This window comes from Sphaeramia orbicularis, chromosome 22 (genome assembly GCF_902148855.1).
Source record: "Sphaeramia orbicularis chromosome 22, fSphaOr1.1, whole genome shotgun sequence".
In the NCBI taxonomy this organism is placed as follows: domain Eukaryota; kingdom Metazoa; phylum Chordata; class Actinopteri; order Kurtiformes; family Apogonidae; genus Sphaeramia; species Sphaeramia orbicularis.
Window position 1 is genome coordinate 4,664,802 of NC_043978.1, and position 24,695 is coordinate 4,689,496.

Genomic DNA, 24,695 nt, shown 5'->3' on the forward strand with positions numbered 1-24,695 from the left:
TCAATATTGTAAAAACTGAACAGCTAATCAGAGTTAAATTTAGTTTTTGGACTTTGATAACGTAGTTTCAATGTTAAGTTCTCTCAATGACTAATTTAATATCTGGCCAAGAGACAACAGATGAAAATGAAAAATTTTGCTAAAATATAGATTTGCAGTGATTAAAAAAAAAAGACACAAAATATACTAATAGACAGTAAAGGGCAGGGATATGGTAGAGTACATTGTCTAAACAAGAGCAACACATTAGAAAGTAAAGATTAAAATGACAAAACAGACTACTTGAGCTCCACTTGGTCCCTTGTTAATGAAAACTGCATGAAAGAAATGGTCCAAAAGTAAAAGCAATTAAGTAGGTAAAAGCAATAGGATAGAAATTAGTTCAATGTTGACATTTAAGCCTTTGTGTTCTTTAAGTGAAAGACTAAAAGTACACTAAAAAAGTACTCCACAAGCAAACTACAGCTGCAGAAGTTAAGTAAATCTGTACTTAAGTAGTCCTGCAATAAATGATAGAAGCATATACAATGTTGGAATACAATATTTAAAGAATTACAACTTCACACAGACAGTTGTTTCTTTTTATTGACACATGCATACTGTCGAGAGTGATGTGTATTAGATCTATTTCTCCTTCCAGTAGCATCACATACCCCGTTTCTCAGATGTTTATTTCTGGATTACAAAGACAGAAGGATTCAGCAAATTATGCATTGAAGGGGATAGAAAACTATTCTGGAAGAAAAAAAAAAATGCTGTAGAGGCAGTGATGAATGGTAACTTCATTTTGAAGTTGTACAGTCCTGCCCACATAAGCAGTGATCCCAATTACAATGAAACATGGTGTTAAGCAAAGTTGAGTCCAGAAGGAGGAATTTTGTAATTTTTTTTTCCCCACCCAAAAATAAGTCAGTAAAAGCAATGTGTACATTGGCAACATTCTCCATTCACATGTCTGCAGGCACTGTCAATGATGCCTGCTTTGCACCTTATGAAATAATAATGTCCCTACACCTCAGAACACAGTGTGGTCCTGGACTGTGAAACACTGACTGATGGCTTTCACTTTTCCTTTACAGTGCACACTCAAGCACTTTTGGTAAATATCTAGTCATTTTGGCTATCTTAATTAAAGCTCCAATATGCAACATCTGATAAACAAGTGCCAGAATTAGGCTCTAGATCTGTACATTCTGCTCCCTGCTACAAAGCTTCAAGAGAGAACAAAAGATTTTTATATTAACATGTTTCTCATTTAATATCACATTTTTACTACACTTCAGAGGAAAAAAATCCTGCTTGTTTCTGAGACGTGAGTAAAAACAGTTCCTGCTGTTACATTCATGTAATGTAACAATGCTACTAAAATATTAGTAAAGCAGAACGGTAGCTTATGTTGAAATTTACAGAAGCTCCTGGCAGCAACTCTCCAAAACAACTTATGTTTAGGTTTATCAAAAATAATATAAATCAATTTAAGTTGCATACTGCAGCTTTAAATTAAGAATGTGTGATTAAGCAGAAAGCATAAATAAATTCAGCCAATTTTTATTTTTCTAAAAAAAAAAAAAAAAAGAAATAAAAAAAAAAGAAACTGAACTCATTGTTTGATACTGATATGGAAAGCAAGCTGATATCTCATGGGAATGACAAATCAGCAGTGCTAACACTAACGGTAAAATTGTGCCCATTTCTACACTAATTACGTTATTCCAGTAAATTAAAAAAAAAAAAAAAAAAATCAAGATCAACATACAATAAAATATACTGTGCTGATTTTGTTGTTACAAATAGGAATGTATGCTTGGGTGTGTATAGAGCCCTCGATTAGGTCTGTTCCAGATCTGGAGTCCAGGTTCTTCGCCCAGACAGTGTCTTTTTCCACTGAATTAAAAAGGTAAAAATGAAAAGCAGCAGACAGTGTAGCGCTTGGCTTGACTGAACTGTATTCTGAGCTCGCCCTCTGGTGATGGGGTGCTCTAATTATTTCTTTTTGGGTGCGTTGGGTGTGTTGAATTTGAAAAAGATAATGTCCCCATCCTCCACGGTGTAGTTCCTGCCCTGTTGTCTGTATTTCCCGGCAGCCTGTTCAAACAAAGCAAATAGAAGGACAAATGTAAATAGGATTCAGGAGTTACTGACAGAAATCCCTACATACAAAAGTACACATCAATTTAACAGTGGCATAAAGGTGTAAAGAAGCACACACCTTGACTGCACTTTCACTGCCCTCCTCTTGGAAGTCACTGTACTTCATCACCTCGGCCATGATGAAGCCTTTCTCAAAGTCAGTGTGGATTTTTCCTGCAGCTTGAGGAGCCTTGGTTCCTTTCTGTTGGATGACAACACTCCAGTGTCAACATTTAAAAATACAACTGGACACATTTTACTCATGTACCCTTTGTTCAGCTTGAAAGGTCTTGTTAAGATACAAGAGTTCATCGTCATCCTCAAGACAAAAGTTTCACAAATAAAACACATACAATGACACATCAAGGCAACACAAGATGGGAGCTGAAGACTACATGAGAATAAGGGAAAGTCAAAAAACAACCATAAAAGCTATACCAGTGGATGTCCCAAAAAAAAACTTTCAGCTCAAGGTTTAGGATCTAAAAAACAGGATCTAAACAGGTTTCCTTCATGTCAGTTTGTTAAAATTCTTGAGGGGTTGAGTGAATGGAGTGGTTCTAGTTTAACCTTGATTTGCAGCTCATTCTTAGCCCTGGGTGGTTAAAAAGTGAAAGTTTCAGGTAATGTCACTCTGTAATGTGTTTTTATCTTCTGAAAATAGATACTTTTGGGAATGCTGCTGGCTCTGCTTTAGTTTGCAAACTCCAGGAACACATTATAATGTGGATGGAAAACATGGAGACTTCTGGAAACAATGGCACAAACACTTGGTTTGGGCTTTACCAGTTCTGTCACGTGACTACTGCCAGAGAAAAAAAATATGCCATTAACCCTAACCCTGTTATGGATGGCTCTTGATCTCACTCAGAAATAGACTTTGTCCACATCTATACATTAATCACTTGCTCTAACACACACACACAATCCATTTCAACTCAACACATCTCTAGTTGTGCCACATCATTCCTCCTCTCGTCCACTCACTTTGAAATTTGGCTATTTGTTTACTGATTATTTTATGTACTTGCCTACTTATTTACTTCATTTACCTCTCCATGCAACAAGAAACACCCCTAAATAATTCAGAACATCATGTCGCAATTGGTCCTCAATACAATCCATTCAATTATTATCAATCCTTTGACAGTAAACAAAGAGGTGTTTCCATTCTTATTCATGACACTCTAACCATAATAATTTCTTACTGGACCCTGAAGGAAGATATGCCATAATCTCTGTGTCATTAGACAATAAGCAGTATACAACACAACTATGGCTCCAACAATGACAATCCATTTTATCACACAGTCTTCTCAAAATATCCAGTTACAGTACTAACATAACTACCATAATTCGTGGTGACTTCAATACCACACTTAATCCATCAATAGACTGATCATCAAAACTGAACAATCCAAGAACTTCGCACTCCTATTTCTCAACAAATATAAAGCAGTATGTGGATGAATTTGGCCTTGGTGATTCCTGGCTCAACAATATGTAAAAAAGACAATATTCCTATTTTTCCCCACTATATAAATCATTTTTTTAAATAAGCAACTCCATCGCACCAAATATCCGATGCCAAAATGCAACCAATCATAATCAGCAATAATGTGCCTGTATCAGTTTTGCTAAAGATAGAACTATCCCTTACATCATCTGCTCCTCAAGGCTGTGTCCTGTCTCTGCTATTATACATTCTCTACACAAATATGTGTCAGAGTGAATATGAAAACAGGACCATCATTAAGTATGCTGATGACTCAGTCATTGTCACCCTACTCAAAGAGGGGGAGACCAGTCATGGCCCTGTCACTGATGATTTTGTCCAGTGGTGTGAGGAGTCCTACCTTTACCTGAACATATCTAAAACAAAAGATATGATCATTGATTTTAGAAAACAACAGGACAGGCACGGAGTCACTTTAATTAAAGGTCAGACTATAGAGCAAGTGCAATCATACAAATACCTTGGGACGATAATTGATGAAAAACTGAGTTTTAATGAAAACTGCAGATCTGTGTGTAAAAAGGGCCATCAGCGCCTTCACTGCCTTAGAAAACTGGCACACTTCCACATTGACCGAACCATTTTAACTTTGTTTTATTGAGTCTGTTTTATCTTTTTGCCTGGTGGCGTGGTTCGGTCAGACCTCAGTTGCAGAGAGAAACTCACTAAATCAAATAGTAAGATGGTCCAGTCCCCTGATTGGTGAGTCCCAGTCTTGTCCTGCCTCCCTGTACACTAAACGGGTACAGAGGATGGCTTCATCAATTCTTAACAATGACTCCCATCCTTTACGAGGTGAATTTCAGCTCCTTTCCTCTGGACGGAGGTTCTTAGTCCCAAGGTGCATGACACAGCGTTTATAAAAACAGCTTTGTTCCTGTCGCCGTCACTGAGCTCAATAAGAAATAGTGACATTGCACTTTACGAACTTATTCAGTTATTTATCCCATTTCTTTACTCAATTTATTATTATTGTGACTTCAAATTTTTAAATTTTCTGTTCTTATCCTGGTTTTTATCCCGGATTGTTCTTATCTTTTCTGGTTTTTATTGTGTTTTATTGCATCTTTTTTTTTTATTTATTTGATCTTATTTATTTATTTTATTCTTTTACTTATCCATGCTGCTATACTGATGAATGGTGGAACACTGAGCACTTTTTGTCTTTTTGTCCTGTCTGTAAGCGTGATCAAGTACCTGTCTTACATGTTCAACGTATGTATTGTCTTAATACCAAAGCAATCACCTAGACTGCAAAACAAATCTACCTACGGATACAAATAAAGTAACCGTGACCTTGCACGGTGCTTTAAAACATCACATTTTATCAGGAGGGAGTTCATTTAATACAAAAAGATCAAAAGCAACCTAGAAAACACAAAGAACTCACAGATAACTATGAAAAAAATTAAATTTAAATGTTTTTTAAATTTCAGCTGAATAATATAAACAAAAAAAATAAATTCCCTGTACAACAGCTTAAAATTCTGAAAAAAAAATATTTCAAGTAAATTACTCACAACTCCAACATAATAAAGACAAATTATAAATAATGATAATTTTTTAAAAATGTAACGCCCATAATTAACCATGACCCAACTGCTATTCTCTCTTTTTTAAATAACATGCAATTACAACAAATATCTCCAGATCAAGCAAATTTTCTAGACAACCCATTAACAGCTTCCACCAACATAACTGCCACTACCCGACAATAAGGGACCTGGTCCACATGGATTTCCTGCTGAATTCCTCAAACACCTCTGGATAATTGAGCCCACTTTTCATAAAGATATTAGTGGAATTCAGAGAAAAAGTCCACGTCCCCCCACATAATGTACTGCCCTAAAAGTCCTATTAAATGTGCTGCAGGATTTGTGTGAATGTCTTTGCACTCACCCTGATGGTCCACGCTCGCACCTCATCTGGTCCCGCTGTGAAAAAGTACTCCAGCTGTAGTGCTGCATAGCCAGTCTTTATAATTTTGGTCAGCACACTACAAATACAGAGAAGTGGTTTGAGCTACATTTGACATTTATTCTAATTGGTTCATATACTGTTTGCAACCCAGAAAAGAAGGCTCTTGTTATTTTATTGTAAGAGATTTTTCTCTTCATATCAGCTGAATCAACAAGTAGGAGCTCAGACTGTCGCAGTATGAACAAAACAGTTGTATTAACATTACCCCCCACCCCACCCCCACCCCCCCAAGGGGAGGCAGGGGGTATTGTTTTTGACTCGGTTTGTTTGTTAACACTTTAGCAGCAAAAATAAAAAATACTGGTTGAAGTCATACCCAATTGGGTTTATAGATTGCCAGTGTCCCAGAACAGATGTGATTACATTTTGGGAAAAGTAGGTCAAAGTTCAATTTTTTTTTTTTTTATGAATCTTCCCCCCATTTACTTTACCGCTCTGACAAAGTGTGGAAGTAGATCTAAATATCTGAGACCGAGTTAGACCTCTAACCTCTGTGTTTTCTGCTCCTCACAGTATTTATTCCTGTCCTCCTCCTCCATGTCAAACAGTTTGGACTCCACAGCTCCGCTCAGTGGAATGACCAGAGCCCCAGGGTCGTGGGCATCCACCCACTCCTTTATTTTAGCTAACCTGTAGAAAACAGTTTATCAGTTCTGAATGAACAAGCACAGCTGAGAAATGATATAATATTATCAACATTACAATGTGATTGAAGAATCCAAATGATTATTTATGGTTAAACTATAAAGATGAACATTGCAAAAAAAATATGCATCATGAAGAAATGTCATGAAAAAAATATAAAGAACACACTGTGCAGTGAACGTACCACTTGTTCTTTTTCCTGATGTAATCCTTCTCTGAGAGATTCACCAAGTAGATCATGGGCTTGGAAGTCAGAAACAAGTATTTATTCAGCACATCAATCTGTGGAGACAATTAAAAAAAACAAACCATGAATCAGTTCTGCATCAATTTCCTAATACTTTTGTTTTATATTTGAATTTTCAATTGCATGTTAAAAAAAAACAAAAAAAAACACATCTTTTGTATAGCTAAAACACAATTTGTGCAAGATTTCAACTATATAACTACAAAATAAAGAAACAATAAAAATATAAAGATATTTAAAAAAATTGAAAATGTAAAAGATTTCTAAATCAAATTTAAATTAAAAACCCATTGTAAAATGCTGGATGTCACAGACTATACGAAAGACAACTTTTAACCACTACAACAAGAATACATTCACACACATCATACCTCTTTGTCATTCCAATCGTGGTAAAACCTGATGTGTTTTTTCTCTTCCACTACCCAGTTCTTTATCTTCAGCATGATATCCTACATAAACAACATTCACAAAAAGCTGGTTCGGTGATGCACACAGTGGTTCACTGTCAGAACACAGATATGTGACACAAATGTCAAAATTTTCATGACCAGTGCACGTACATATTCAGGTTTGAGTTTTTTGTCCCCTCCTCTGACTGCAGTTTTCTCCAGCTTGTCGATGATTGGGGCGATCATTTCTTCGTCCTTCAACCTCAGCTCCTCATGGATGATCTCAATGTCTCTTACAGGGTCAACATTGCCCTCCACATGAATAATATCTTCATCATCAAATGCACCTGAACACACAACATGTCACACATTCTTCCGCATGTTCCAATATGAGGGTCTGGAGATATGATCAATTGCTATTCTGATTCCATTGATTAGACACATTCAGGGTTATGAATGCAAATTAAAATAATCTCTTCACATTATTAAAGGAAGTGATTAAAAGAAGTAACTGAACTGCAGCTCTGGCAGGACAGTCTGTAACACATGTGAAGTATCCTGATGGATCTGGTTCTGCTTTAGGAAATGTAGCAACAGTCCTGGTGTGGCCTCTGACCCGAGTCAGCAGTGTCAGATGGATACAGCAGCTGCAGCTGTAGTAATAACAACTCACGCGTCATGTGGAAGATGCCGTCGCAGGCACTGATGTGGGACAGGAAAGCATTTCCCAGACCCTGTCCCGAGTGAGCCCCCTTCACCAGACCCGCGATGTCAACAACGTTTAAGAACGCTGGAACCTTACTGAAGAAATAAAACACAAAGGATGACAACAACACACACCACAAAAACTAAAATGTGCTGTTACAGTTAATTACAGTTGAGAACACACACCTGGCCGGTTTGTGGTACTGGCAAAGGAAATCAAAGCGTTCATCAGGAACAGGTACCCTGCTCTCGTTTGGGTCAATGGTGCAGAATGGAAAGTTCTCAGCAGCGGCTTGGCTTTTGGTCAGTACGTTGAAAAACGTGGATTTCCTGCAATGAAGAGAAACGGCTTTGACCTAAAGACTGAACTGCAGTGTTAACTGTGGAATTAATGTCTTGATGTGGCAGTAGAAAAAAAATCCCTTCACGCGCTGATCTACCGAGTACCTCCGAAAGGTGTGGTCTTGCATACATTTTTACCCCCATATTATTTTTGTACTTCCGGTGTTTTCACACATGCGCACCACATGAGTAAACTTGTAACAGCATACAGCTTGGTGGTTTTACACTCATATTACTTTTACCCCCACTAACAGTGTAGTTTTGAATATCCAAATAAAGTGAAATGTACTATAGTAAATGATAAATAAATCGGGTAAATTCAGTATGACAGGTTTCACTACCTGATCACTACCGGTTGTTTACATCCAAAAGAATGTGGTTGCGCATACCCGACGGTTTGGAGCATGCGCATAATTCTTAGGGGGTAAAAACAAATATACAGGGGTAAAAACTATACAGTGGCACAGAGCACATGCAGCTTCTTATTGAAAATAGTAGGTCTATTATATATTATACATATGTATAAGTCTAATGCAATAGTGATGATTTTTTTGTATCAAATGTATGGTGTGGTGGCAAGTATTTTGAAAACCTTATCAGCAGACACATTGCTGAATTACCAACCACAGCTAAACATAGCAAATGCTAAAAAATGTTTAAAAAAAAAAAACAAAAAAAAATCTTTTGATCCACTAAGCCTAGCTTTGCTATATTGCCAAAAGTATTGGAACATCTGCCTTTACACACACATGAACTTTAATGCCATCCCATTTTTAATCCAAAGGACCTGAATCTCTTCCCTCACAGTGAACAATTTCAAAGTGTACTCCACCATAAACACTCCATGTGTTTACAAACAGAGCCGGTAGGTCACTCGGGCATTTTCTGAAATTTGTTGTCACTGTCGGAAGTGGAGTGTTTATGGTGGAGTAGACTTCAAAATTGTTCACTGTAAGGGAAGAGATTCAGGTGCGTAATCACAGAAAGACTTACAGATTCGTGATGCTTAGACCATGAATCAGGTTTTACAGATCTGATGAAAAACTGATGTCGAAAGTCATAGGCAGCTTTAATTCAATGATCTGGAGAGGTGTCCCAATGCTTCTGACAATGCAGGGAATATGGTTAAAAAAAACACTTCATGTAGAGTTTTGCAGCTTCTCAGTGATATCATATATGCTTTGCTTAGAATGAACATTTTTAAAACAGTATTTACTCTTTGTTGCACTGTTTACATTTGTTGTCTTTGTTCAATTTAGGGCTATTGATAAAAAATTACCATGATAAAAACTTCAATACTAGACAACATCCATCACTATCCTGATAAATGTTAAATTGTTATTCTTTTGAATTTAAATTGAAAAAGCTAGGAGGTTATTTGTTATTTTAAATGATTTGTTAAAGATGCAACAAAACAATATAAAAGAACAGAAATGACATTAATTTCTTTTTAAAAAAATTACAGCAAATAAAAGACACAGCATGAAAACACACTTTTAAAAATACAAAAAAATACAATTTTAGTCTGTACTGTCATTATTTATCACTTATTTTGTTCATTTTGTTTATTATGCTACACAATTTCAAAACAACAAATGAATGAATATTAAAAAAAATAAGCAAGTGTAATCTGAGTTCAGATATTCAACAAGTGGAAACACTGAAAATTTTAACTACTTAGGCCCTAACAAAATTTCTATTTACAGTCTTCATTTACTGATCATTTGCACGATCACTTGTTTAAATACAAAATAAAAATAATACCTTTTTTCCAATGATACATAGATATCCAATATATTGTTGAAATAAAACAAATTACCTAGGGACATCAAAAAATTCTAAAATGAAAACTAAATGAAAATGAGGTTCACAGGAAGAAAATACAATTTTTTCATGGTGTTTGTTAAAACGAAGTGTCTACAAATACGGAACTGTACGCAGATACCCAAAGGCTAGAAATACGGAAACAAGACTACAGTGGAAGTGATAAACAGGTATGAGGAGTCTAATTGAGTTAGGGTTAGGGCAATTCCATGTTTTTAGAAAATGCATACTCTGTACGGAATATATATGTATACATACTTGTTTTAGTTCAGCCCGATTGTGATCTCAAATAAAATAATAGCATATAATAATATAATAACCTATAAATAACAGTTCCAAATTTAAATCAAAATTTCATTGTAAAAACTTGGTATCCGATTGGTATCCGATCATTATCAGCAAAACTAATCGGAAAAAAAATCAGATCAGAAGCAAAAAAATCCAGATCGGAACATCACTAGTTATGAAGCTAGATGGCTAACTCTGTCAAGAAGCAGTGAGTTCAAGATCAGGGCATGTCAAGGGTTTCAGTAGTGGATCTGAGCTTATGATTAGGGCATGTCAAAGCTACTCATAAATAAGGAAGGTACCATTTTCAATAGCAAGTAGCCCAGTGTTTGCCAAATGTAGTACTTTCAATGGTCAACCCCACTACTCAAAAGTATAACTAACATAAACATGTATACAGTAGAGAAACAATGGTTGGAAATATATTTGTGTGTGGTTTATTTTGATATTTACGAGGGCTGTTCAATAAGTTGTTATAGCTTAGTTTAAGCTGGTTGTTATAATACAGGATGTTACATTCTTTCGTGATGGGATAGTGATGCTTGAACATCGATGGACCAAGTGCATTGCTGTAAATGGAGATTATGTTGAAAAATTAAATATAAATTATCAGTCTGTGTTGTTCTGTCCTGGGTGAGGCCATGAACTTATTGAACAGCCCTCGTACCTGCAATAACGCACTCGCTGCTGTCTGTTCCACAGAAGAACATGACAGCGTGTGGTTTGTTTGGAACTATAGAGGCTTACATGAACCACATGATCATCGTAGCAGCAACATCAAAGCCTGTCACAACTCTCTCTCTCTCTCTATAACCCCTTTAACACAGCACTTCTGTTACAGGAATATGTCGCCTTTACTGTCAAACAACATCTGTGTAAACAAAATCGTGAGATCATTTGGTCCCACATTTATCACTGCTTTGTAACGCCTCTGGAGGTAGTAACAGAACCATGATAAAGGTGGAATAATGGTTCTGGAACGCTACGTAAAAGGAACACCTCTCGTTCCACAACCAAGGTGGCATGCTGATGATGGCAAACCCCACGCCGGAGAGAAAACAGGCACATATGAAGGCAATGGCATGGATTTGTGCTACTGGTGCCGCCGCAGCTATGCCAGAGTGCTGTCGCCACATGTCAGGGTGCCATAGCTTCGTGCCAGGGGTGCCACTACAGGTTTCTGCCATTCTCACCTGGCCGGCTGCCACAGAATCCATGTTAGTTCCTTCATATGCACCTGCTGTCTCCCGCGCTGGGGGAGTTTCAAAATGAGTGTGGGCTGTGTACAGTAAACAAGCATGACCAGAAAGATGTTGAACTGGGGATAAGCCAAGATCCACAAGTTGTTGCCACTTTGGGCAGAGGACTCTGTCCATGCTAACATTTGTGGAACAGTGAATGCTCGGTGTATTTCCGATGCGGAAGTGGTACATCACACTATAGGCTGCGCTCCGTCACCACCCCTTTGATTCAGGAACGCAGGTCTGCTGTGTAAAAGTCCAGCCTGTCTCACCTCTGACACTCCTTTGTCTTGGCTGTGGAAATCGGTTAATGGTGGAAAAAAAAGTGGGATGACCATCTCACCTTTTTTCTGGGATCTCTGTGTAAAAGTGGCTTATGGCTCTGATACGGAATTTACGGGACACTTGATACTAATTAACCAATCAGCAGCATGCCCTATGCCAAGTCTTTCCGTACGGTTCCGTATCCGTAGCCACTCCCTTCTTGATACCTCCGTGCTCTCATACAGTTTTACGCAATACAAAGTAAAACAGGTACTTTAAATGAGCCCAAGTGAAAGATCAGATTCACCAGATTTAGAGAGAGGCTGAATGTTAATACATTGGAAAAATAAAATAAGTACAGAAGAGACAGAGGTCCCAATGTTTTTCCTAAGTCTTTGATGATAATTATGACAGCAGCGTCACTTCACTAAGAGTCCACGTACATACCCCACATTAGGTAATCCCACAATTCCAATTTTCAGAGAGGTTCCAAAACGTCCAATTAATGGAGGCTGTTTCGGAGCTTCTGCCTTTTTGGGGGGCATCTGCAACAAATGACAACGATGTGGTTACTCCATGACACTATGTCAAAACAGCTGGTTTCAGCAAAGCCCGACTTAGCTCTATAAACACTTTTCTACCCGGTTGAAGTTAATTGTGAGTTTTGTTTTACTTTTTTTTTTTAAAGGTACGAGTATTTACCATAAAACATCTGTATCTGTATGAGAAACGGGTGACTATGCTTCGGTAATATGCTCATTCATACACATGCTAACATTTGCTAGCCAGTAGTAGCTAACGTGAACCACTCCTAGCTAAAGTTACCGGTTAGCACACACAATTAAATAGAACTGTCTTCATGTTGACTTGTTACTACGAAGCAAAGAATAATGAAACATGAGCGTTAGGACCTTTGAGTGTGTTTTTAGCCTTTGGCCAACGTGGTATCTCTCCCGTGCTGTCTCCTCACACCGGTCGCTCCACTGGAAAGGAAAGTTCTTCTTCTTCTTCTTCTTGTTTTACGGTGGTTGGCATCCAGCTTAATGATGCAATACCGCCACCTTCTGCCCCGGAGTGTGGGTCAGACAGTAGATTCACATTCTTAATCCCCATAGTATAAATAATAAATAATAAATGATAAAGAACAATAACATACACCAGCATCAATTCACATATTTGTGTATGTGTGAATGGATGTCCTCATGCACTCATACTTTTCATTTATTCCCCACAATAAACCCCCAGTGTCCCTCAAATCCTATGATATACCCCTGTGCTCTTTAAAAAATCCAATAGTATTCTAACCTGTGCTCTTTCACCCATCTTCAGTGTAAATTCATGTACTCTTAACTCCATTAGCCTCCTCCACATCACCTCCCTGTCTCGTATTTACTGCACCTAAGACCATTATCCACAGATCCCTCCTCCTGGCATCCCTCACACAAACCTGTTTGGTGTTTCCCTGTTAATTTCATTATTTTATTTAATGCGCAGTGCCCCAGCCTTAATTATGTTATTATAAGGACGGAAAAGTTCTTCTTCTTTGGTTTTTGATTGGCGGCCGGTCCGGAACTCGATTTAACATGTGCATTACCGCCACCTACCAGACTGGAGTGTGGTACAGTAGATTAGCAGGGAAATAATAATAATAATAATAATAATAATAATAATAATAATAATAATAATAATAATAATAATAAATAAGTAAAGAAAGGAAAGTTAAAGAGCATAGCGGAAGTGTTTGGACACTAGAGCTCTGTGATTGGTCAGGACATGTGACGCAATGCGGGTGCAGCGTGCCAGCAGTAGCGTACTTCTTCCATAACCTTTGTTCTCATATCTTCACCCAAGTTAACATGTCATACTGTTTTTCTCTGAAAGATGTTATATGTTATTATGAAAATAAGGACAAATGTCTCCAATATTTAATTTTTTTATTTTATTGGGTAAATATTTTATTCATAAACAAAAATTTTCAGCCTCCAAACCAACCTTTCCTCATTTTTAAATTGAATTTAATTCACTTGACAAATCATTAACCTTTGTTATAATAATAATAAAAAAAAGACATTCCTTGATAGTTATGATAAGTTATTTAATGTTTCCTCTGACAGTTGATGAAAATTTTAGGTGAGAAATTATGTATGTATGTATGTATTTATTATTTATTTTTTGTATATGAATTCTTGAAAATGTATTCCATGCATATATTGATTTTATGATTGTTTTTTGTTTTTATATATATTCTCTTGTATGTATTGTGTTATATACTAAATGTTTGACAAAGTTTGTATATTGATATTTAAATAAAGTTTAAAAAAAAAAAAAAAAAAAGCTTACTTCTTCCAGATATGATTCAACTAAAAGGCGGATCCATACTGATAATTTTATAGTCGGGGATCAGTACTTTTACACTGTGACGTCCGCACTGTTACAAAGTATTTTCATATTGTGCTATTTGTACTTTTACTGTAATATTTTTAGTGCTGTATTGTGTACCCTGGCCACAGTAGTCACAGCTGGCACACCTGGATTAATCAGTGTGTCCAATAATGAAGGGCAGGAAATAAAGGAGCTGCCGTAAGTTCAGGGAGTAGTGGGGCTATGCATAGGGCCCATTCCACTAGCTGCCGTAGACAGATGCAAATAGAGAGATAGACTTTATTTCACACATAAGAAGGCAAACAAAATTACCAATTTAAACAGGACACTCAAAATATTGAAGGAAATATGTCAACCAAAAAAGAAAAACAAATGTCACACAATACACACCTGATCAAAATGTTAAGACCACTTGAAAAAACTGCATGAATTTACATTTAGCATTGTTGGATCTTCAGAAGGTTCGAAGTAGAGATTCAAAATACAAAAAGAAATGGGAATGAGACAAAAAAATTGAGAAAGCAGTTTGTTGAAAACCACAATTAAACTGAAATAGTCTGTTCATCCGCCGATTAAAGTTTAAGACCACAGCCTTTAAAAGCAAAAATGTGGATTCAGTGTCATTTTCTGTCAGGTATTCACACTGTCATGACCTCCTGATGGCAAAGGCTAAAAAACTTTCTCTCTTTGAATGTGGCTGAATTGTTGAACTGCATAAGCATCATCGTTGCTGAGGTTGGACGCAGGACAACGCTGCAGTTCACAATGCCCGCGTGACAGAGGAATAACGTCACTCTTTTGGACCATCCTGCGTGTTCCGCTGGTCTAAATCCACCTGAGAACATTTGGGGATGGATGGCAAGGGAAGTTGATGAAAATGGACATCAGCTCCAAACAATCCAACCACATTCAAAGAGAGAAAGTTTTTTTGCCTTCGCCATCAGGAGGTCATGACAGTGTGAATACTTGACAGAAAATTACACTGAATCCACATTTTTGCACAGATTTTGGCTTTTAAAGGCTGTGGTCTTAAACTTTTGATCGGCTGATGAACAGACTATTTCAGTTTAATTGTTGTTTTCAATAAATTGCTTACTCATTTTTTTTTTTTTTTGCCTTACTCCCATTTCTTCTTTTTGTATTTTGAAACTCTGCTTAGAATCTTCTTTAGGTCCAACAGTGCAAAATGTAAATTCATGCAATTTTTCTTACCATTTTGATCAGGAGTATATATAGCTATTTCTTTGTGGCTCTTTAACAATACTTCATGTCTGCGAAAGAGTAGGAAGAAGCTGAGTTTATATTATCCTACCCCAAATTTACATGACTTGGCAAATCAGCTAATGTATACAATCCATACAAAGAATAAATCAGTCATCATATTACAGAAAAAGAGAGCAAATTATTATATTCCATCAATAACTATTACTGTTGTACTCCCTTTCATTGTGATTATATCGCTGGAAAATAAGGTTTTTCTACATCTTCTTAAATTTTGTGGTGTTTTCACAGTTTGATTTTTAGTTCCATTCAAATGCACAAAACCAATTAACAACATGAAATGCACATCTTTTTAAGATTTGTTCTAGCGAAATGTTTTCATATTTAGTTTGTAGTCATAACCACCCTCTCTATCTGTGAATAATTTCTGTATGTTACTTGGAGGTAATTTATTTGTGACTTTGTATAATATTTGTGCTATTTTAATTTCCACCAAATCCTTTGAGTGTATGTGAGAGTAAGAATAGTTTATTTGTATGTTCCAGATGTCCTGTATTGTTTATTATCCATATTGCTCTCTTTTGAAGCGTGCATAATGGTTGTAGGTTGGTTTTGTAAGTATTACCCAAGATTTCTACACAATAATTAAAATTGGGGAACATAAGGCACAGACACACATAAATTGCATATTGAAAATTCACACAAATCAGTCAAGAGTAGACATGTGGGAGTATGTACATGTTCCTGTGCGATTTTTCCTTCTTTTCCCTCCACTTAGTCAGAAAAGTCGTCCGTCTGCTTGGCAGGATTTGCCCGTTTCCGTTTTAGATGGACTGACATGTGTCTTTGAGCATGACGTTTATGTGCAAAAAATCTCTTACAAACTGAGCAGCTGAAGGGTTTTGCTCCAGTGTGGACACTCATGTGACGAGTTAAGTTGGACTTGCGAGCAAATGCAAACCCACATAGTGAACATTCAAACTGTTTTTCTCCTTTGTCAGTTGCTTTCACAACACTATCACCAACCTGCTTGTTGAAAGACTTCTCTCTTGCATGGACTTTGACGTGACTACGCATGTTTGACCTATGAGAAAATGACGCACCACATTCTGAACAAGAAAATGGTCGTTCTCCTGTGTGGAGTCTCTTGTGTTGAACCAAGGTTGACTTCTGAGCAAATCGACGACCACAGTCTAAACATTCGAAAGGTTTCTCTCCTGTGTGCCTTGTCATATGTCTTCTAAGATGAGTACGATCCTGAAAACCTTTCTTGCAAACCAAGCACTTGACTTTTCCACCTGAGTGGACTTTCATGTGATGTTTTAAGGCTGACTTTCGTGGAAATCTTTCACAACAAACTGAACAAAGAAATGGATTTTCTTCTGTGTGGAATTTCATGTGATTATCCAAGTCTAGCTTAGAAGTAAATCCTGCACCACAAACTGAACACAATAAAGCTTCGCTATTGTGTGGTGTCTCATATATATGTATGTATGCATGTGGTTTTGTTTTAGATCCTGTGAGGTCATTATTGTTTATGCTGGACGGAGGCTTTGTTACTTTTTTTACATGTGACTCAGACTCCCTGTTGGGTGTCCAGTCGTCATCAGTGTCCCGGTCAGAGGAGTCCTCGGTCTGGTCATCAGTCTGTGTTTCCAACTGTCTGTGTGGATGGAGGCTACCCGCTGCCTCTGATCCTCCACAGTCCTCTCCATCGGTCTCCTCTCTGTCCTCTTCACTTTGTCTTTGATGAAGCTCTGAGGACTGAGGTTTCTCTTCATCATCATCTTCATTCTTCACTGTTACAGTAGGAGATGGGAGCTCGATCATATCAGCCTCCTCCAGCCCCTGAAACTGCTCTTCCTCCTGTTTGACCTCCACTACCTCATATTCCTCTTTAATGTAGGGCGACTTAGCATCCCCTTGGTCCACACTGGGAACCCCCTCCTTCAGAATGGAAACCCCTTCCTTAACGACCAACAGCTGATGAACACCTACTGGAAAATAAAAAAAAAACACACACCAAGGAAAACATTAACATGTGACGAGTGCTTCAAACTGTAAATCATGCAAAGCTTTGTTATGACAGTCAGAAATAAATATAGTGTGGGAAAGATCATGGTTTAAGGGCAAAGACACACCAATCCAACTGCCAATCGTCGTCAGAAAAGGTAGCCCGACATCAGTCGGCTCTCATCTCCCCAACATGGTCAAAAAAAGTGTGAAGAACACACCAAATGGACTACCAACATGAGCGTACGTTCTTGCGCAAGTGCGTACAGCAGAGAGCTTTGAGTAGTCAAGAAAGGTGGTTGTTGTACTCATTAAACGCATTGTAGTAATAAGAAGATACTGGTGTTGTCAGCTCTCAGGCTTCTTCTTGTGGAAGAAGAAAGATGTCGCAGGCAAAAACTAAGGAGAAATTGCACTATGCTAACAATGCTAACAGTGCTCACTTCATGGAATGAATGAAGTCCATCTGCTATACTGACGGGCACTCATTCAGTTACAATATGAGCAGTGAATGGCCTATTATAGAAGACAATAATAGTGTGAAGTCCCTTGGCATAGCTGGATTCACATGTAAACTGCTCATTCACTGATCAAAGGCTATCCCCTCACCAATCAGATTGGTCCGACTGAACAACGGGTGGTGGCCGATTGCCCACGTTGAATCGGCCGAAAAGAATGGCGATGGCATTAACAACGGCTCATGTCACCGACCTCACCAGACTGCCCAACGTCACTGAAAATCGGGTTAGTGTGTCTTCGCCGTAAGTTAAAACAGACTCTCAGACCAGATTACCTTCATGTTAGAAAACCTTTCTCGACCTTGCTGTTACCTGCAGATGTCATATGGTAGGTCTATGCAACACCTTGTGCAAATGACATGATTGTTTTTGGACAGACTGGGACTTTAAAGGGGTCGTATTTTGCTAAACCCACTTTTATTAGTCTTTGGTACATTTATTTGTGTATTTGGGGACCCTAACAGTTCATAAAGTTTGAATTTGAATCCTCCAGGTGCTGCAAAGTTGTCTTTATATTCATTTTGGCAGACATCGAGTGGATTTCTACAACCTGTTTTAATTTCTTCTTAATTTGTTAAGTTTACAACTAGTTACATCATGACATTTGCACATATAAGGTCAAGACTTCCAACAAACATTTCTCAGAGTACACCTAATTTGTTTGTCAGCAGCAGCGGTTGTAGTCCATACTGAAAATATGTCCAACCTTCGAGCCGATTACCTAAAATGTTCAGTTGTTTGTTGTTTTAACAAACTGAAGTGACTGAACGGGACAGAGCGCACAGTCAACAACCCTGAAAGGGAGTGAGGTCATGTGCATTTAAAGGGCCAGCGCTCAAAACGACCTGTCTCATGTCATTACCCAAAAATAGGGTTGAAGATGGGCCTGTGGAATTTAATTAATGAAGGATTCAGACCCAAGCATAGCATTCACAATTTATGTAGACCACAGAGAAATGTTTTAAAATGCATAATTCCATTTAAAAAAGCAAAATATCACTCCTTTAAGGAGTGGTACAGCCTGAAAATGGAACCAAATTTTTTTTTTCAATGTTATGGACAATTTAAAATTTTAATAGACATATATGATATCTTAATAATTGTTCCTGGGGTATGTGAACTGAAGACAAAACTTGATTCAAAAAAGCTCTGTCTTTTGTCAAATTATATATTGTACATGGTAGAGAAACACAGTCACAATTAATATATAAAATAACCAGAGACAAACTGGTTGCATTTTGAATTTTTGTTGAGCAAGAAGGGTCTCTGGACGAGTGATCTTGATTTTACAATTTAGGCATTTTGGAGGATTTTTAGAGACACAGACCTGTACTAATTTCATGAATGTGATGTACTGCCCAGTCCTACTAGGACCAAAATTGTTGTTGACACCATGCAAACTGGTTGGGTCATTACAAAACCTGGTATCTACACTGCCACAAATATTAGAGGAATAGTGAAAGAGTGCAATCTCAGCAGTCTCTCAAATGTGAATACTGATGCTTTTTTGTCATACTGATGAAATTAATGTTGTGCTTTTATAATGGTTCAAAAAGAAAATGAGAACACGTCAGGAAGGAACATAAATAATCATTTCATGGTAACTGTCTGACATAATATAAGTTGACTCCTTCAGACTTGATTTCTCTTTATAGAGAAAAAAAATCCTACTCATATTTAGCCTACTCTCCTCCAGTAGAGTAAAAGGTCTGAGGGAAAAAACAAGATGAGAAAGAGAACAGATGTATAAAGCCTATGTTCTGACTAAAATCTTCAGAATGAGGCTAATCGTGCTCTGACAATGAATAAATGTACAATCTAGCTACAACACTTGCTACTTGAGCTTATTCTACATCCTATGGGAGTCTCAGAGATCAGGCTGAGTCATATATTGTCTGACGCACAACAGTTTATTGATCAGACCTAGAATCAACACACATTTGAGCAGTTCAACCCCAGAACAATCTACCTATGCTTCCCACTTCCTGTTGGCAGAAAGATTATGTCTAATGGTACTAGGTTCAAGGTATGGTTTGCACTTACACTACTGGTCAAAAGTTTTAGAACACTCCAATTTTTCCAGTTTTGTATTGAAATTCAAGCATTTCAAGTCCAATGAACAGTTTGAAATGGTACAAAGGTAAGCAGCGAACTGCCAGAGGTAAAAAAAAAAAAAAAAAAAAAAAAAAAAAAAAAAAAAAAAGTAAGGTTAAACAAAACTGAAAAATAATGTACATTTCAGAATTATACAAAAAGGCGAACAAGAAATGGGTTAACAACTTAAAGCAGTTCTGCAGCAATGGAGGTTGATCAAGCCTCGCAAGTTGGTGCTACCAAGTCCTCCAGGTGTCCCAACGTTTGTGAATTCCTTCCAACCCCCTCTGTCTGCATAAAAGTAGTGTTGGAACACACTTTGGTACCATACCGTTGTGAGTATTATTGGACAGTATTGTACTGCAGAAAGTAGTGTGTCACTATAAAAATGGTGAGGAAAAGGCAATTAACGATAGAAGAGAGACAGACCATTATAACACTTAAAAATGTAGGTCTTTCCTACAGAGAAATTGCCAAGAAAGTCAAGGTGTCAGTAAGTCCAGTTTCCTTCACCACCAAAAGGCACTCAGTAACTGGGGTAAAGGCTGACAGGAAGAGGTCTGGCAGACCCAAAGACACAACAGAATCAGAAGACAAGTTTCTGAGAGTCAACAGCTTGTGTGACAGGCGACTCACAGGACAACAGCTTCAAGCACAGCTCAATAGTGGTCGTAGTAAGCAAGTCTGAGTTTACACTGTGAAGAGAAGACTTACAGTTGCAGGTTTGATGGGTCGAGTTGCAGCAAGAAAGCCACCGCTGAGACTTCAGAATAAGAAAAAGAGGCTTGCCTGGGCCATGAAACACCACCAGTGGACTACTGAAGACTGGAAGAAGGTGTTATGGACTGATCAAACCTCTGATCAACCTCCATTGCTGCAGAACTGCTTTAAGTTGTTAACCCATTTCTTGTTCACCTTTTTGTATAATTCTGAAATGTACATTATTTTTCAGTTTTCTTTAACCTAAGCATTTAATAATGATCAATTCATTGTGTGATGCCATTGTAGCATAATTTTTCCGGAGGGTGACATACTAAAGTTAATGCTTTGCTAACAATGATAATGCTGCCAACCAAATTAGTGATGAAAAATGTTTGAAAATGTAATGGTACTTATAAGTTAGAAAATAATATTGTTAACACTAATTGAATGTTTTGGAAATGAAATACTGAAGAGTTGGAAGGAGAATGATGATGATTTAAAATATGTGTTAAAGGTCAACATATAAAATGATCACTGCATGCAATATCTATCACACGTGTGTGTGTGTGTGGGGGGACGACACGACATAAAGAAACCAAAACATAATGATGTCAGCCTACAAAAATTTTACTTTAAAAAAACATACTGTAAAGAATGATTATTACACAATGTCATAAAGTACAGTACCTGTACCAGTTAATAACTGTAACAGTACCTGTTAATGGCAAAATGTATATTATAGATGGTACATGATGAACAACTCAGTGTATGTTAATGGAGAATGGTGAAAGGAAAGTATTGTTTAATGGGAAATCACACAACACCGAAAGGCCAATTTTTCATGAAAAATCATATAAGGATGGTAGAATTTCTGAGAAATGTGTGCAGAAGGTATAGTTCAACACCCAGAAGGGAGGATACAGCTAAAAAATATAAAAGGGAATGTAAAATTTCAGCAGACAGTTAGTTCTGGAGAAATTAACTGCTTATTGTGTTCGTTGCTGTTCAGTAAACACTTCTGCACCAGACTTCTCCAGCCTCTGCCGCATCTTTGGATGACCACAGATTAGGATCACAGCTATAACAAAGACAAGTAACCTTGGATAAAAATAGATCATTGATAGGCGGGAATGATCCAATACCATCAAGACATAAAGGAACTATAAATATAAATTTTTTAAAAATAATTTAAAAAAAAACACCATTAGACACACACAAGGCAATTGTTAATGATATTGGTTATTCATCATGGAAAACTACACAACAGGAGGGTTCAGATTTTCTCCCCTTAAAAATCATGTAAGGATGACTGAGGTTTAGAAAAAAATAGGGAACTACAAGACTTTGTCAGTTAAGTTTTTTGAGAACTGCTCATTTGTTTGTTACTGTTCGATAATCACTTTCACACCAGATCTCTCCAGACTCTCCCTGATCCTTGGACATCAACTGATTTTGGGCATAACTCCATCATTGACAAGTTTAACCTAAAGTAGAAAAACAGTTAATCAACAACTGAAAGACTCCAGAACAGTCATGTCCTTTTACGACTCTTAATCAGTACCTCCTTGTGAGTGTTACAAATGCCATTCCACACCCTTTATCAATACTGCACCAGTTTTATGTGTTTTTCCTTAGATCCCTCACATCCAAGGACATGCACTAATGTGGTCAAGCTAAATTTAATTTTTACCCAAAAGGTGTGAATGTGAGAGTGATTGGTTGTCAGTCTCCATTGCCACTGCCCCCCCCCCCCCCCCCCCCCCCCCACCAAGATGCACACACACTTTACAGGCCTGCAGCCATGTCCACACGAAACCGCGTCTTTTCCTACCCAGTCTTTTTCTTTGTCATTTTCAAAAGAAAAAAAAAATGCGCTACTTTTCAACTTGATCTGATGATTGTGATTAAAAATACACCCCGACATTAGACTACAGTGTGACAAAATTATGTGAGCCTGACAGTCATTCAGTTCAACAACCCCTGGAACAACCTGGAAGGGATTTTGGAGTATGATTACTCCAAAGGTACACAGTAAAAGTAGTTCATAGTGTTGGTGCTAATAGTATATGAACTAATAATACCAAAAATACCAGATTCGTGAAATACTTATGGAGGAAAAATGTTATTTCATGTTAAAAAAAAAAAAAATCTTAAAACCATTTTAGTCAACTTACTTTACTGTAATTGTGTGTACTTTTGGAGTAATCGTGCTCCAAAATCCCTTCCAGACCACAAAAGTGTTTTGGGTTTCTTTTTTGTCTGAATAAGGGTTAAAGACTAAATTCAATAATGAATAAAATTAATTTTTCCAATAAGTACCTCATGAATTGATGGGATTTTGGACGTATGATTACTCCAAAACTACACAATAAAAGTAGTTCTTCGTGTTTGTGCTCGTAGTATATGAAGTACTAATACCAAATATACTAGATTCATGAGGAATTATTGGAAAACTTAATTTTATTCATCATTGAATTTAGTCTTTAAACAATTATTCAGAAAAAAAACAACTTTTGTAGCCTGGAGGGGATTTTAGAGTATGATTACTCCAAAAGTACACAGTAAAAGTAGTTCATGGTGTTTGTGTTAATAGTATATGAAGTAATAATACCAAATATACTAGATTCATTAAGTACTTATTGGAAAATTAAATTTTATTCATCATTAAATTTAGTCTTTTACACTATTTCTGACGAAAACACTTTTGTAGCCTGGAAGGGATTTTGGAGTACGATTACTGCAAAAGTACACAGTAAAAGTAGTTCATAGTGTTGGTGCGAATAGTATATGAAGTAATAATACCAAAAATATCATATTCGTGAAATGCTTATGAAAAGATTGTATTTAATATTACAAAAAAGCCTTAAAAGCATTTTAGTCAACTTACTTTACCGTAACTATCAGATAAATGTGCACATGAAAAACACTAGGGGCTGGCTGGACCGCAGTGCGATGACCGGGCATCATGTCCAAGTGAACCCTGCCTCCGCCCGGAGCTCAGCTGGGACAGGCTCCCGCACCCACACCACCCTCTCAATGATCAGAAAATGAAAGAATGCATTTTCAGTCTTCATTAAGGTCTAAAGGTCATCAGTGTCGGTTTCATAGGTGTTTAAAGCGAACAAACCTCCAGCGTTGATCAGAACCCGTGGGTTCCAAGCAGCGTCCAGTAGTTTCTGTTTAAGTTCGTTCTCCTGTTTTAAATGACGAACTTGGTCCTCGTACTCTGTTACGGTTCTCTCTAACAGTTTAAATATGTCCTCCGCGGCCGCACTTAGACTCTGCTCCACCGCCGCTCTCAACATCTGGACTGTGGGCATTTTCAACCTTTTCTCCGCGGGGAACACACCGGGGCACAACACGAAGCCTCCAAACCGAGAAAAAAAAACAAAAAACAAAACATGCCTCCAAATAACCACAGGCACCAGCCAGCTACTTCCGCATTTCTTCTTCTTCGCTCTTTCTTGGTAAAGTACTTTCCGCTGCGTTACCGCCACTTATGGACTGGAAGGCGCTCATACGTATTCAAACTTATTGCGATTTGTAGACTTTTGCCTTATATATTTTTTGTTTTATTAACACAGACTCTTTTATCTGGCAGCAAAGATGTCACTACACCTGTGTCATTTACTGTCAGCTCTAAACTGTGCCTTTATCTTATTTTGTAATCTCTGTTTGACGAGAAACACAAGCAAGTAAATGTACATGATCTGAAATAAAGTTCCACCCTCACATTCATGTAATGTGAAAATGCATTATAGCTACACTGCAGTTTTAACTACAGGGTGGGGAAGCAAAATTTACAATATTTTGAGGCAGGGATTGAAAGACAGTGTATGACCAATTAGTTTATTGAAAGTCATGAGAATTTATTTGCCACAAGAAAATTTACATCATAGAAAATGTTTTTATTCTATGTGTCCTCCTTCTTTCTCAATAACTGCCTTCACACGCTTCCTGAAACTTGCGCAAGTGTTCCTCAAATATTCGGGTGACAGCTTCTCCCATTCTTCTTTAATAGTATCTTTCAGACTTTCTCGTAATAGTTTTGCTCATAGTCATTCTCTTCTTTCCATTCTAAACAGTCTTTATGGACACTCCAACTATTTTTGAAATCTCCTTTGGTGTGACGAGTGCATTCAGCAAATCACACACTCTTTGACGTTTGCTTTCCTGATTACTCATATGGGC

At 37.4% G+C, this 24,695-nt stretch overlaps 2 protein-coding genes across 3 annotated transcripts; both read right to left on the reverse strand.

The window, feature by feature from the left end:
• Positions 1-567: 567 nt before the first annotated feature.
• LOC115413338 (obg-like ATPase 1) lies at positions 568-12,608 on the reverse strand. The gene is made up of 11 exons (XM_030126114.1): positions 12,486-12,608; positions 12,022-12,119; positions 7,802-7,945; positions 7,584-7,711; positions 7,082-7,257; positions 6,890-6,970; positions 6,456-6,553; positions 6,116-6,256; positions 5,546-5,642; positions 2,210-2,332; positions 568-2,085 (listed from the first exon to the last, which is right to left on the reverse strand). The coding sequence occupies exons 2-11, from the start codon at positions 12,117-12,119 to the stop codon at positions 1,984-1,986; spliced, it is 1,188 nt and encodes a 395-aa protein (XP_029981974.1). The 5' UTR covers positions 12,486-12,608; the 3' UTR covers positions 568-1,983.
• Positions 12,609-15,465: 2,857 nt separating this feature from the next.
• Positions 15,466-23,880, reverse strand: LOC115413337 (zinc finger protein 771-like). 2 transcript variants are annotated; one of them, XM_030126113.1, is made up of 2 exons: positions 23,632-23,880; positions 15,466-17,171 (listed from the first exon to the last, which is right to left on the reverse strand). In XM_030126113.1, the coding sequence occupies exons 1-2, from the start codon at positions 23,822-23,824 to the stop codon at positions 15,952-15,954; spliced, it is 1,413 nt and encodes a 470-aa protein (XP_029981973.1). In that variant the 5' UTR covers positions 23,825-23,880; the 3' UTR covers positions 15,466-15,951. The 2 variants fall into 2 exon arrangements, with proteins under 2 accessions (XP_029981973.1, XP_029981972.1); XM_030126112.1 differs by having other exon boundaries at positions 15,466-17,174.
• Positions 23,881-24,695: the final 815 nt, after the last annotated feature.

Excerpts from the sequence above, each read along its gene's own strand:
- LOC115413338 (XM_030126114.1), bottom strand. The coding sequence starts at position 12,119 with ATGCCCCCCAAAAAGGCAGAAGCTCCGAAACAGCCTCCATTAATTGGA. Across the intron at positions 7,946-12,021 it reads GTGGGATTACCTAATGTGGG|GAAATCCACGTTTTTCAACG; the intron begins GTATGTACGTGG and ends TCTTCATTGCAG. Across the intron at positions 5,643-6,115 it reads GAGGAGCAGAAAACACAGAG|TGTGCTGACCAAAATTATAA; the intron begins GTTAGAGGTCTA and ends CTGTATTTGTAG.
- LOC115413337 (XM_030126112.1), bottom strand. The coding sequence starts at position 23,824 with ATGCCCACAGTCCAGATGTTGAGAGCGGCGGTGGAGCAGAGTCTAAGT. Across the intron at positions 17,175-23,631 it reads GGTTCTGATCAACGCTGGAG|TAGGTGTTCATCAGCTGTTG; the intron begins GTTTGTTCGCTT and ends TTTATTTTCCAG.